Source organism: Sitophilus oryzae, unplaced genomic scaffold (genome assembly GCF_002938485.1).
Source record: "Sitophilus oryzae breed Bouriz unplaced genomic scaffold, Soryzae_2.0 scaffold_1977_pilon_pilon, whole genome shotgun sequence".
NCBI lineage: Eukaryota > Metazoa > Arthropoda > Insecta > Coleoptera > Curculionidae > Sitophilus > Sitophilus oryzae.
In genome coordinates this window covers 980,722-996,537 of record NW_022146698.1, presented here as the reverse complement: position 1 = coordinate 996,537, position 15,816 = coordinate 980,722, and the positions used below count along the sequence as shown (strand labels likewise).

The window sequence follows — 15,816 nt, the reverse complement described above, 5'->3', positions numbered from 1 at the left end:
AAAAATAAATCTGAGATCAGCTGCAGTTGGAAAATAAACTTATAAAATAGAAGTATGCCATAAAGAATGCAAGAAATATATTATTAGCCCAAAGATTACAGTTGGAACCTTTGGTGTTACAACAGCAAAATAAAACACTAATTCGCCACAATACACCAAAACACTTTTACTTTTGCACTGCAAAAGTAAAGTGTTTGGTGTATGGTGGTTAACTAGTATTTTATTTTGCTAATATTTAAGAGTTCATTTCAGTGGTTTCGGAGTTATCCTGGAGACCCCCATTAAAGATAACCAAAACCTTCAGCCTCATAACCGCAGGTCGCAGCCAACAGCTGGGCTTAAGAAACTCGGGAACCCGGGTGCGTCAAACCCGTACCTGGACAAAATCCAAGCCCCTGGGGGTACAAAAATTACCATTTTTCTAAAAATAAATAATTAAAATTACAGGAACTAGCTCATTTGTAAATATATATTTCATAAACTATAATTAAATAACAACTTTTCATATTCAACAACTTCATTCACTTATTAAGCAAAAAATAAATACTATTACATCTATCACATCAAATCACTATATACATATGTATAATACGTATATATTATTACTCTCCAAACATGACGTCACAGATAATTAAAATAAAATTAAATAAAAGTATATATCACAAAGCAATGCAATTTCTTTTATTGTACAAGGTAAGCTCTATCCAGATTGGACAATACGGAGAGGCTGGTCCGCCCCAAGACCAGCCATTTGGAATGGCTAGGTGAGTTAATCCTTTGATAATTACGTCTTTATATCCTGTCAAGTTTTCACTCAAGGTGGAATTTGTAAGCATGTTAGACACTTGAAAGTTTTCATCATTTAAAACAGGAAAATTATTATTCGTTGATAATGGAAATACAGGTTTTAAATTGCCTATTGTTAAATGGTCATCTAAAATAAGAAAATTAAATAATTTTTTGTAATTTCATATGAATAACGGCCGTATTCATAGTCGAGCGCCAGCCGCCCGCCGAAAAGAAGCGCTTGCCGAAGATTTCTCCGGCGAGCGCTTCGATATCGGGAGAGAAAAATCTCTTTCATAGTCAGCCGCCAGCGCACCGCTGGTTGGCGAAAATGAGTGTGTCGCGCCGCACAGTGGAACGAGCTTATGGGAGCTGTTGGACATGAGGTTTTCTTCTCAACACTTTTAATCCAAAAGACGAAAAAATGATTTTTATATACCGTAATAATGTATAAACAGAACAATTTTAAACTTTAATGAAAGAAACTGGTTGGCTCGTTACAAACCATCTACAGGGTGACCTAAAAATATAGTATGTTTTGGAAAAATCTTACAAGTTTTAAATGCTTATAAACTTTGCCAAACTGTCGTGGAATGTTTTAGTTTTGATCCTTTTAAAAAGAAATAGCTTTAGATTTTACCACTGAAATCTAAGACTACTGATACCGTGTTATAAAAATATGGTAATTAAGGGCTTACATATATTTTCCTATTTAATATAACTTTGCTAATATCTTCGATTTGAAAGAAGATATCAAGATGCGGTTTTCACTGACTTTTTAAGCTTTCATTACTCTTTACTATCAGCTAAAATGGCATATACCATCGCATTTATTTTTTTTTTTGAAAAAACGCGCAATGTTTGTTAATTTGTAAGACAGCGCCCCCTAGCATCTACGTTCAAAAGCTTACTATTATTGTTTATATGGTATAATATAGAGTAAGAAACGGTCTTTTAAACGAGCCCCCGTTAATTGGATTCCGTCCATCCAGTCCGGAATTATTAATACTTAAATAAAAACAGATCTAACCTTCCCCCACCACTTTATTTTTGCAGATAGGGAAAATGGTTCTAACAAAAAGTATTCAGAATTTACTGAAGATTATGAAGCTATTATTTATAGTACCCCTTATCTAGGCAAAGTTGTGTAAAAACTCCATTTTCTTATTTTTTATAGCAGTTGCGCCCTCTAGCGGCCATTCTACAAATTTGAAAATAATTTCCAGCATTTTCTCATGGTCTCTTTAGTTAAGAATATTTTTTCCGCAAGCCTCACGGCTAATACTTTCCGAGATATAGCCGAGAGCTATTCTTAGTGGGACACCCTGTACAATAACTTTATTATAAGCAAAGAATATAACAGTAAATCAACGCACTAGAATATTTTTATTATATGTATGTATAACAAAAAACCTCAATACTGCACTTTAACCCTCTTTCCTTTTCCAATAGTTTATAAGTTTTCCATATATTTGTAGCACCCTGTATCTGTTTTTGATTTTAGCGTCATTTTGTATTTATCCAATTAATAATTAAATATTAATAAATTTATAAAAAAATAAAGATAATTTGACTCTAAAAATTTTAAATTAATTTATTGGAATTGAAAAGGTTTTTGATTTTAGTATAACATGTATTAGTAATATATTAAATGGAAATTTTTAGAGGGGGGCAAGCTGGGGCAAGATGTTAAATTAGTTTCGTTATTAGAAAGGCTTAATCTACCTTGTGATATATATAAAGTCTTGGCCAACTTTGGCCATTTTTTTATTTTTCTACATACACATTTTTTTGCTACTAAATATAGTATTTGGCAGCAAAAAAATGTTTATGTGTCTCTTATATACAATTGTTCTCCCAAACTTTTAGTGACTATATATATATATATATATATATATATATATATATATATATATATATATATATATATATATATATATATATATATATATATATCTTTATTTTAAAGTGAAAACAATCGTTTGCACTAATATGTATGGTTAAAAAAAATTATTAATGTCTTTGCCAGTTTTTATAAAACTAGGTTGTTTCACAAGAAATGAATACCATAATTAAGTCAGTGTAATATCTTCATTTGAAACTTTTCAAACAGACATATAATTAAAAATATTTTTTTGAGTTGGATAAAATATTACTGTCTGGACTTTAAGTAATTCAAATCTTCTACCAAAATTATTTAATTTAAAATTTTATTTTTAAGTCAATGTCCAACATTTTATATTGGGTCTTTCCACCGTGCGCCGCCGCACGGTGGGGTATTAGCATGAAAAAGGTGATCGAAATTCAAAAAAGCAAATGTGTTTAAGATTTCCCAAAAAAGGATAAATGATAAGTTAAATCATCTCTGCCATGAATGGCGTTGCTATGGGTGTGTTAAGTTGCATTCATTTGTTTCAACGAAACGTCAAAGTTGTTACTTCTCACAGATAACAGGTAAATGGCTAAATTTTATGTTTAAAATTATAAATTGTTGTTGTTCTTGTGCTCTTTTTACGTTTATATTATTGTTTTGATTGAAAATGGCTCAGCAAGCTGCAGGTATGTATTCTACAAAGACCTATTATTTATTTTGATATTCTCTATACTAACGATTTTTTTGCAACTAAAAGTTAGGCGTTCAGAAAATTTGATTAAATTTCTGACATTCTTATTATACTTAGAGATTTAGTTGCGCATTTCGAAGAATTCAGCATATTGTCTAAATACGTTTTACTCAGTAAACATTGGGCTTTTATACAGTAAAATAAAATACTGCGACTTTTTGCGACTTTGCTGATAAAATGAGAAAAACATTCTTAGTTTCCTCTAATTTGCCAATCAGTGATATACTAATGCGAGGTGTAAACCGCGATGACATTGTTGTGTACAAAGCGATCGCATTAGGGCCATTAGCAGTATAGCACAATTTGGCATTAGTAGCGACTTTAGTGGTACGGGCGTTGCTCGCGGATCAGTCGTAGCATTAGTACCGTAAAATGGGGGGAATAGAAACATAGTGGTGAATAGAAACAAAATTTCTGAAAAAAATCAAATCACGATTAAAAATATTCCATGTAAAAAGAGTCGACATTTCTAATTTTTCTATCATTGGTAATACACAATAAATAGTAAAAACTATATTTTTGTCTGTGGCAGCACTATTTCTGTCAATCAGCTGATCAATAAATGTGAGATCGATTTATCACCTATTTTGTATGGCGCGAAAACTTTATAAATAAAATATTTATTTTTAAAGTAATACATAAGTAGATATATAAGTTGTTATATTATATGTATTGCTAATTATTGTTAAACCTACTTAAATATGTAATAATTTACTGTTTCTAATCACCTTGTTGGAATAGAATAGATAAAAACATTAACATCAATGTGTGTTTCTATTCTCCCGAACAGCACGTGAATAGAAACACAAATATTATTTTTATTTAATATTTATATGCATATTTTTCAAAAATCAAATTATATGTATACGCAAAGAACAAACAAAGACCCATGTTTTAAAATATTCGGGAAAGTAATACCACATTTTTATCAACCGGTATATCGCTAATAGCCTACGAAACAGTTTCTATTCATCCCATTTTACGGTAGTATTAGTTGCGATATTACTACTGGCATTAGTGGCATTGACCGTGGAAACACTGAAACAGTCATTTTTCTTTCTTTTTTTATAATCGACGAATTATCCTTTATTTTGTTCATATTATTTCCTCTTTAATTGAAAATAGCAATAATTTATATAAAGTCTACATACAAAAATTTCGATCAACTATCTGTGTCAAATACCCCACTGTGCGCCGACAAAATTTCACTTCCCCCGGGTAACAACAGGGAATATTTTTTCTTCCTTTTTCTACAGTTCTTTCGTTCGTCTCCCCGATTTTCTTACACAAAATCGGTTAGACGAACTTTAATATTGTCTAAAAAAAAGTGTAATTTAAATATTTTATTGATTTGTCCATTATTTTGTTATAATTCCTTTTAAAGTAATGAATAATATCTTCGTAATCCTTCACTTATACTAAAAAGATTTACAATTTTTTATATACCTACATATTTTTTTGACTAGGTATTTTTTGAGTTATAATAAAAAGGGTATTAAGATAATTTATATAATGGGGAATTCCTTAGGTCTGTTCGGTTATTTGAAAGTTTTATGGATTCGTTTTTATTATGTTTATAAATTTTTATAGACCTTAACCTTAACCTATTTTGATGCTGTGTTTAGGATTTTAAAATGATTTTAAGGGAAAATGTGACCAGTGTAGAAGTAATTTATATTTTTAAATTGGCTCAATTTTTGTTTTGTGTAGATGACTGATGTTTTGTGAATTTGGTATATTTTTACAGTTTGTGTAAATTACAAAAAGAATTAATGTAATAAACATAAAAAAATAGAAAAAATAAATTATAAACATGACAAAAACAAAACAATAAAACATTTAAACGGTCAAATAGACGAACAGAATTCATATGCCTTAAATGTAACGAATAATTGCCAAAAAATGAATGTCATCGTTCTCGTCGATTTCTGCATTTAATCGTACAATATTATAAATATCCATAATTAATTCAGTTTGATTGGTGCTTCTTTCAACTAGAGAAATAAACCAGACTAAACTGACGAGCCGCCCGGAGATGGTAAGGACATGCTCCAGTCGCCGGCCGAAAATCACCGGATGGAGTTTAAACTGCGCAAGTGTTCTTCGCCTGGAGATCGACTATGAAACGGAAAAAAATGCTTATCCAACCGCCCATGGGCGAGAGAGCGGTTACTCTATATGACGGATGTACGCATGCGTTACTCGGAGAGCGCTCGACTCTCTCGCCGGCGCACAGTAGGCAATATGTCCAAACCAAGTTGCAAAAAATAACATCCACAGTTAGCAATTATGGCAATAACATTAGATTGGAAACATATTAGTTAAGAGGAAACCACATAAAACTAACAAAAAAACATATTCGGAGTCTCTTTCGAGGGGCTGTAAAACGAACTTTGCGCAAAACCTACATTTTCAGTTAATTTGTGCCTAATAACTGCCTTTTTTCTACAATTTTTTAAATAGTAGGCGTTGCATTCAAGTGACACAGTATTATAACAATTGAATCGGACGACCTTAGCTTGCTGTCAATAATTATTGTGAAATTGTCATAATGTGTTTTACGTAGATTCCCGGTTGCGGTAAATTTAATGTCAAGGTAAGTAAAAAAGATCTTTTATTTTGATTTTTGGATAAAAACTAGTAAAGGTCAAAGTAGAACAAAATCATTTAAGGTTTTTTTGATAGTGGCATATATTCTATCTTAGAAAAGTTAAGTCAAAAAAATCGCAAAAAATCGCAACTTTAAACTTATTGGAAGCATATGTCTCCATGCGTATGTGTATAGTAAGATCCTTTATGTGGATACTTCTCATAAATTAATTGTTATAGTAGCTAGAGAAGAACTTGAAATATAAAGTTACTTAATTTTTCTCAAGATTTCCGAAGAGAAGAATTTTAAATGTCAAATGACATTTTTTAACAAATTGACAAATTTTGACAGTACCTAATTTTTTAAATTAAATGAAATGGATTTTTCTTTCAGATTTAAAAATGTGCACTTTGTGACCATTCCTTCCAGCTGTTATAAAACAAAATATCAGTAAATAGTAGGTGGTAAAATAAAATTTAGATATTTTTAATAGGTATAAGTTCTGTTATTTTCGAAATCGTCATTGTTTAAGTCTCAGAATATTGTTACTTATTTAAAATATAATAATAAAATATTGATCACATATTGTCTGGTATTATTATAGACCCAACTTATTCAAATGACAAACAATCTTGAATAAAAGTTCGATTGGATTAGTATACTTAGGGTTTTCTTTTGTACATTGACACCCCCTTTATCTTTTTTATTTGACGTTTCCGAAAACTGTCTCAAATGAAAGTGGTTTTGAATAAATTTGCCAAAAAAGTCTATTTCGCATATCCAAAGTGCTTCAAAAAATCTGGGCGTGGTTCAACTATCTTATTTCAAATTAGGTATAGGATATGCTACATAAAAGTAGTTAGGATTTTTAGGAGAAAATAAAAAAAAATAAATAAAAAATTGGGTACTAATTTGAAATAAGAAAGTTGGGCCACGCACAGGATTTCTAAGGCACCCTGTATATGCAAAGAAGACTGTTTTGAAAAATGTATTCCAGACCATTAAACTTTTATTCAAGACACTTTTTTCGAAAACGTCGAATAAAAAAGATACAGAGGATGTCAATATATATACCTAACCTAACAAACCCTGTATATGCCGGAGGAGTAATAATTGCTCAATATTTGTCTGTTTCATCTTGGCTCTGCCAAAAATCGTAATCGTAAAAATCGTAATTCTTACCGCATTTTGGTAGCTGTATTAGTCAAAAGATGATTTTTCCATTTTATGAATCCCCCCCGCCACCCCCAGCCAATCTCAAGTCAGCCAAAACTAACTGGGTTCACGGGCTACTGGCATAGAATGTTTTTACCAAATTTGAATGAAATCGTACAATAGAAGAATTTTTGCAACATACTTCTGGATTTTTGCCCACTGTGCGGCGGGCGGTTGGATAAGCATTTTTTTCCGTTTCATAGTCGATCTCCGGGCGAAGAAAATAGTTACACTTTTATTTTTTTTGTTTTGGTTTCTATAAACTAAACTTGGTAACACTTTTAGAATAATTGCATAAAGGGTGATTCCTGTAAGGCGGTCATGCTTTCGGGGAATGATAGGGGACGTCGAAATATTAATTTTGATATAGCACACTATGGGTCGGAAATGCCTCTTACGCAAGATACAGGGTGTTAAAGTTTTTGAAAAATTAAAGATGGCGTTGATGTGATACGCATCGGGTAATTTTTTCAAAAAAAAATAGTACGCCACTGTTAAGTGAGTTTTTTTATTTACTATACCGGGTGCGTCTCAAAGGTGGCTCACCCCTATTTTTTTTCTGATAAAATCTTTAGATTTGGTATGTTAGTATATGACATAAAATAAGATTGATTGACGTATTCAATTGTTTTTGGTCACTTCCTGTTTCGCCGGAAATGACTACAACTCTTGATTTTTTAATGGCACCCTCGGTATTTTTTTACTTCATTCGATAGAAAATTACATTCTGAATAGAATGACATATCACATGCCAACTTTTGACATTTTTGCTTAAAACAAAATTGAATTTTAAATTTCAATTTAGAGTACCATGGCTGTGTTAAAAACACTAATTTTTAATCAAGGAACCTTGGAAAAATAGATGTGATCGTCTAATGTTATTCGTGTCTTATCCTGGCTGGTTAAAAGATGCCCAAATCGTATTTTTAATCATATCTCATTTTTTTTCAAATGAAACGAGGGTGGCTCATTGGCATATTCAGAAAAAGCATTACGAATAATTTGGTTACACACGTAACGTGTGGTATTTCGAGTCAAATAATTGTCGTTATGAATCGCATGTTGCAATTTCTTAATGAGAATCTTAAATACAGCGAATTATTATAACTAGAGGGCAGAAACACATGTGCATCGTTAGATCCCTTCATCTTGGGTAACTTTGGTACTTTTTACTATTAGCTCTAAATACATTTTTAAAAAATTATAAATTTAAACTAGAATTTTTTTTATTGTTAATAATAAAGTTCTTAGTTTTAAGGTAGTTATAATAATTCATATATTTAAGGTTCTCATTAAAAAAAATATTTATTTTTAAATTGTGACAAAATGGTGTTAGATAGAAGAAAGTTGCAAGAGACATTTTTTCTTGGAAATAAACCGAGTAAATAAAAAAACTCCAAAATGTTTATTTTTATCAGTGGAGTACTATTTTTTTGAAAATATTACCCGATGCGTATCACAGCTACGCCACTGGTTTATACTAAAACCTCTTCTTTTTACATTTAAAGTGTCTTTGTTAGGTAGACTCCTATAATAAATTTTATAACGATACCTTCAACTGTTAAAAAACTATTAAAGAATATCTTTAATTTTTCAAAAACTTTAACACCCTGTATCTTGCGTAAGAGGCATTTCCGACCCATAGTGTGCTATATCAAAATTAATATTTCGGCGTCCCCCATCATTCCCCGAAAGCATGAGTCGCTTACAGGAATCACCCTGTATACAGGGTTGTTCACCACATACGACACGGAGTATTGTAGCTAAACGATGAGATTTTTACAAATTGTAAGTTTTGGGTTCGATGAAGGACTATTAGAGGTACAATTTAAAAATAATTTTACAAGATACAGAGTGTCCCAAATAAGTAAAAAATTTCAAAGTTGTATTTTTTTAAAAGGAACACCCTGTATATTATTACATTTTTAGTTTCTACGATTAAAATAAAGGTAAATTTGATTAAGGTTTATTATACTTAAACCTTACCGTTTTTTAAATATTTTCAATTTTGTGAAATTGCAGTAAAAATTTTAAGGCTTCATTTCTCCAAGGGTATCAAAGTTTTTAATACTAAATATTTACTAAAGTTTATTTACTGATCAGTTATTGTGTTGCAATAATAAAAATAATACTACCTTATACAGAGTGTCTAAAAATTTATTTTAAATAATTATTAGCTTCAAACGGCAATAACTTGTTTAATTTAAATGGAACACCCTGTATATTATACGAGAATCAGATGCACAATTTAATTGTCTATCAAATTATATTATACCATTTTTTACCTATTTCTTTAAGTTTCCGTAGAAAATTTATTTTCTTGTAATTTAGAACTTATTTATCAATATATCCATGGACTATTGACATTTTAGATTATTTTTAAAGATGTATCAAATTTTTAAAGAGTACAGATACTAATATTGTCGATATAATTCGTTTATTTCATTAAAAAATAAAAAAAAACTGTTCAAATATTTGTTAAAGAGGACCAATTAATATGATCCAGTATTCAAACTACATTAACTGACTGTTTGCATTGATTAATAATAATTGCTCCAAATACTAAAAAACTGAATTTTGTATGGGCATTAGACAGTGTGATAAAAAGTAACACCTTAAAAATGATATTTCATTTTTTAATAAATGCTTATTTATAACAACAGAGACTTTAATTTATAACTTATTATTATATTGATTTCTGACTCAAATCCACATTTATTTATAATAATTTATTAACGAACACAATTAAGTATGTAATTAATTAGTATATGGGCGGAAATAATGGTGTTATATTTAATTAATAGTATACTCTTTATAAAGATTTAAATAGTTTTCTTTTTGAATATTAATGGGCTAGTAATATTATCGTTTTGCTAAAAACGATAATATTACTAGTCTGTACATTTTGTACATTTGTTGCTTTAAAAACAATCTAAAATGTCAATATTCCATAGATATATTGATAAATGAGGTCTAAATTATAAGAAAATGCATTTTCTACGAAAACTTGAAGGTATAGGTAAAAAATGGTATAATACAATTTGATAGACAATTTAATTGTGCATCTGATTCTCCTAAAATATACAGGGCATTCCATTTAAATTAAATAAGTTATTGCCGTTTGAAGCTAATAATTATTTAAAATAAATTTTTAGACACTCTGTATAAGGTAGTATTATTTTTATTATTGCAACACAATAACTGATCAATAAATAAACTTCATTAAATATTTAGTATTAAAAACATTGATACCCTAGGAGAAATGAAGCTTTAAAATTTTTACTGCAATTTCACAAAATTGAAAATATTTGAAAAACGGTAAGGTTTAAGTATAATAAACCTTAATCAAATTTACCTTTATTTTAATCGTAGAAACTAAAAATGTAATAATATACAGGGTGTTCCGTTTAAAAAAATACAACTTTGATATTTTTTATTTATTTGGGACACTCTGTATCTTGTAAAAATATTTTTAAATTGTAGCTCTAATAGTCCTTTAACGAACCCCAAACTTACAATTTGTAAAAATCTCATCGTTTAGCTACAATACTCCGTGTCGTATGTGGTGAACAACCCTATATAATAAATTTTTCGTATACTCGCTATTTAAGCCCGTGTATTTGTATTTGCCGGTTGTTTAGGATATTCTCCAATGGTGGCCACTGGCGAAGAATGCACCAAAAAATAAATCATTTTTTTTTTAATTTTCAAACTTAATAACTCGGTTATTTTGGACCTATTTGAAAAACGACAAAGAGAAAATATGAATTTTTTATCGAGATCTACCAGCCCTGAAAATATTTGCACTTCTTTAAGACTCACCCTGTCGAGTTACTCTTATTTAAACCTTACCATCGATATTAAAACAATTCGAAAAATCCATGCAAAGTAATACCAGTTGTTCTTCATTCGTTAAGTCAATAATCTTTTCATGTAAATGTTTGATATCAACTTTTCTATTTAAGGATATATTGACCACTTGCAAATTTAAATCTCCAATTCCAAAGTTAGCTATTAATGCTTCACAACTAGGTTTTGTTTCCACTGGGCCTTCCATTAGCGATATCAATTCTACATCCATTACTGTAAAGAAAAAAGCTTGTGAAATCAACGTATTGGAATTTATATTGCTATATATCGAGTGTTTTTCAAAAGTGGCTCACCCCTATAACTTTTCAGATAAGAAAGTAAGAGTTGATGAGTGTGATTTGGTATGACATAAATCAGGATTGATTGTCGTATTCAATTAGTTTCGGCCACTTCATATTTCGCCGGAAATGACAACTTCTTTGTTTTGCTTTTCAAACCCGTGATTGTGCAGATAAAAAATTGGCGCCGGGAGGCACGTATAGCCGCCCATACTAAAATATGTTAATAAAAAGTTGGTAGGCAGTTCTTTTAGTTTCAAAGTAAAGGAATTTTTCCAATTTTGGTCCAAGGTTATTTCTCCTATCCGCCACCTGGGGTCGCGTCCGATGGGAGTTTAGAGTTCTCCACACGGATTTTCTCAAAAACGGGCGACGGAAACACGGAATATCTCAAAAACTGCGACTTTGACCGATTTTGATGTTATTACAAATTTTGTTGCAAATATTATACCTAATCTTAAATTGAAAACCGCGTTTCGCTAGCTACTGTACCCAAGTAGCATTTTCACGACTTGCGACCACATGTTTACTAAACACAACGTTGGATTAGTTACAAAAAATAGTTAGCTCCCTACCTTGGGTATTAAAATAAATTTCAACGTTTTTATAACGTTGTGCCGACGTTGGACTAGTACTACAGCAAAGAAGAAGCTTCTGCGACGTCGAATAAACGTTGTCCTGTAACCTTTTTGGCTTAAGTGATATTTAGGTGATTCCGACAACGTAGTTACAACATTGGACAATATAGAGTTTTCCGACGTCAGTTTCAGGACCTATTCCAACGTTATGCAAACGTCGTCTGTTTTACTAATTCCAACGTTGATTAGATTTCCTTATTCTTACGTTGGTAGGACGTCGAGTCACTACCTTTTTGCAACTGTATTGAACCATAACCTTATATCTTAAATTTTCACTTCATTGTTCTGTTCAGTCAGACAGTTCAGTGCTGTTTTTGTTTTTTTTTAAAAAAACTTAATTAAAATGGGACATAAGAAAGGTACATATAAAACTAAATTTAAATATACATCGACATATATTACTGATAGTATATCCACTCCCTCGTTTATTTAGATTATAGAGGGCGGCACAAGCTAGACTCTAGGATGACTAAATTAGGCAATCTTGCGACTAGTATACTACCTGTTAAGGCCGAACTGCGACTTTATTAGTCTTTATTATGCGACTACTTGAACTACTCCATCTTAATCTCCAAAACAACAAAGTGAAAGCCGCCATGTTGTTCAATAAGAAAATGTTTCGTTCCTAAAATAGCAATTCGTTCATTGAATACATTAACTTGAAATATTATGACCCTAAAACGTAAGAAATGAAAACAATTTTTTTCTTACTGCGAATAAATTATTCTCATTTTACTAAAAAAAATTCATGAAAATTTTAAAAACTTCTTTAATTTTAAGGCCCATTAGTATTTTTCAAAGTAGAAACAATACATTTATCAATAAAGTTGTTTGCGTTTAACTTTTTGCCTTTGGGTAACGAAAATACAGAGTCGTATTAAAGTGTTTCAATAATTATGATCTTCAAACATCCTCCACACTTAAATACTTTTGTTTTGTTTTCCTTCACTGCCATCTGACCTAGGTCTCTAACTAAATCGTAAAAATAATATTTTTACTATAATTATTCCAATTTAGGATAAAACGCGACTTATACGCCATATTAGTTTTGTATTTCTGTGAATTAGGATTTTAAACAACGTTGCAGTTTGTACTAAATTAGGCTTCTAGCCAACGTCGGTATCCAACGTCGTTTCGACCCAAGAACGGTAAACTAATAGGATTGCTCATCCTCATAAGACGTACGTTCGCCTCTTCCCGCGCTTCAGCTGACAGTTGTGACGTCATTGTAGCCCTTTCGTTCCTAAAATAGCCTTGTCATGATAGTGTAATATTAGTTGCCTATGGTAAACTTATAAAAAATAACAGCGGAGAAATTTTGAGTTAATTATTTTGTCAATTTTAAATGTGAAAAAATGTCTTTAAAATTTTTAAAGCTATAGAGTATAAATAAGGTTCATTTTGTGTTTTGGATTGTGACAAACAATACATTTACTAAGTGCCCACGATTTATGTTTATTAATTATTTTAAAGCAAAATATGGAATAACTTCTAAAAGAATGCTTGCAAAAGTGATGCTGGGAACTATAATCTTCAAATGCATTATCCGAGTATTTAATACGATTTATACAGTTAATTTTCTACTGCCATACATATAAGGTGTTTAAATAAATAAACTAAATAATGAACGTTTTGCATTCGGTAACCAATAATGCACGTGTGTGTATTATTGGTTGCCGGATAAGGACTAATAACCATGACAAGGGCTACAATGACGTCACAAAGCGAGTAGTTTTCGCATGCACCTGGCGGACACTTTTGGCTGAATGAGCAGTCCTATTAGGTTAACTGTTCTTGGTTTCGACCCAAAAATTATTCTCTAAACTAGTGCAGACTAGGGTTGCCACGAGGTTGTGCCGACGTTGCGCCCCGACGTTTGGTCGCGTGACACAACGTTGTCCCGACGTCCAAATGCTGCTTGGGTAATTTTGGAGTTACAATTTTTTTAAATTTTCTCCCATATCCCCTTACCAACCCCCCACCCCCACCAAAAACTAATGGCCAGATTCTCGGGTGCCACAGTATTTTTGTGCCAAATTTGGTTAAAATCGGTTTAGCGGTTATTGAGTTATCGTGGTACAGACGGACAGACGGACAGACAGACAGACAGACACCATGAAAATATTTTGTATTTAGGTCATTTATGACCCAAATAACTCATTTTGAGTGAAATCACAAAATGCAGAATGTGCTGGCGAAGTTTCCCGAATACAATTCGGACCACCCTGTATAAGGACCACTTATAATATGTAGAAAACTTTGAACTATATCATTTTATTAATTAGTGGTTCAAATTTAAAAAACAAAAGTTGTAGTCATTGCCGGTGAAACAGGAATTGACTAAAAACAATTGAATACGTTAATCAATCCCAAAAGTTTTATACAAATCTTCACATGGTTTACAAAGGTACATATCCTAAAAATATTTTCTTCTATAGAAGTATAAAAATTGTAAGTTTTTATTTAAATTGTTGTAAATTGTTTTTTTAAATTGAAATCCCGATTTTTCTGTGCGGAATTGGGTTCAGTAGAAAATTTTGCATATAGTACACTATTTTCATTTGAAGCAGTATGCGGTGTTGTCATGCTATTTCTTATTTACTAAAACTTTCATTAAAAACAGTTAACCCGAAAAGTGGTTAGAACCGGAAGTAAATAAATCCGTAAAAGAAAATTCACATTATGTTATACAGGGTATTTTTTATGGCGTGGCCAACATTACAGTTAAAATTTTAAAAAGGAGAGAAAAGACTCAAAGCATATACACTCAGATGCAAAAAAAACGCAACGGAGAAGTTTTTGGTCAAATTTAAAGTCTCTCTAAAAAATCACTGCACTGCAAGAAAATCTACAATATAAAATAGTAATTTTTTGTAAACACTTCTGCGTTAAACCTAAACGGACACTGCTTGTCAGAAGTTATGTTTACAGTTATACAAATTTGCCTAACTAACAAAAAAAATGCTTAACGTTTCGGAAAGTTTATCTCTTTCCGTCGTCAGAAGCAAAAAAAATACAAAGAATAAAGAAAAAAACTATTTAAAATATTTAAATTCAACTATTCGAGAACACTACTTTTTTTAAAACAGATACGTCTACAAGAAACTGTTGACGTTCTGTTAAAATGACATTATATCAAGTTTAATTGCCTGGAAACTTATATGGTGAAATTTTGATAAAATAATTTAGTACTCACTAAAAACACGGTATGTCGCTAGAGGTATAATTTTTAGAGGTTACTAGTTTATTTGGTTGCCTGTGATATGCATATACAGGGTGTTTCCTAATTAATCTAAAAATAAAAAATCGTTAGAAAACGGCTTAAAGCTTGATTTTCATGCATCCGTTGTCCGACGATACGATGATACGATATTAATTTTATTGGTTGAATTTAAAGGCTTTGATTGGTTAACCGTTTCTAACCAATCAAAGTCTTCAAATTCAAACAATAAAATTAATATCGTATCATCGTATCGCCGGATAACGGATGCATGAAAATCAAGCTTAAAGCGGGCTCTTAATATGTATATTTATTTTTTTCTCGGCAACCGTTTGATGAACACAAGAAAAACTCAAAGATCAACTTTGTTGAAAAAGCATGGCCAGTCAAGGAAAAGATATATTTTCTTTAAAAAAGCAGTAGTATACCATTTATGTTAAGCAAAATATCGATTTTTTTTTAAATTTTTAACACCCTGTAGATCAGAAAGGAGGTACTTTAGACCCAATGGTTATATAAAAATTGTTTTAAGAACACATGAGGAATCACACCACAATTTTTTAGACTAATTAGAAAACACCCTGTATATTGTCAA

The 15,816-nt window shown here is 30.9% G+C and overlaps 1 protein-coding gene across 2 annotated transcripts in view; it reads right to left on the bottom strand.

Annotated features, from left to right (window-relative positions):
* Positions 1 to 451: 451 nt before the first annotated feature.
* Positions 452 to 15,816, bottom strand: part of LOC115883708 (endonuclease/exonuclease/phosphatase family domain-containing protein 1-like) — a 48,530-nt gene continuing 33,165 nt past the window's right edge. For both annotated transcript variants that reach the window (XM_030902104.1, XM_030902105.1), the window contains 2 exons: positions 11,068 to 11,298; positions 452 to 934 (listed from right to left, as the gene is read on the bottom strand). In XM_030902104.1, the coding sequence (XP_030757964.1) occupies positions 660 to 934; positions 11,068 to 11,298 (506 nt within the window). In that variant the 3' untranslated portion in view covers positions 452 to 659. The remainder of the gene's footprint in view (positions 935 to 11,067; positions 11,299 to 15,816) is intronic.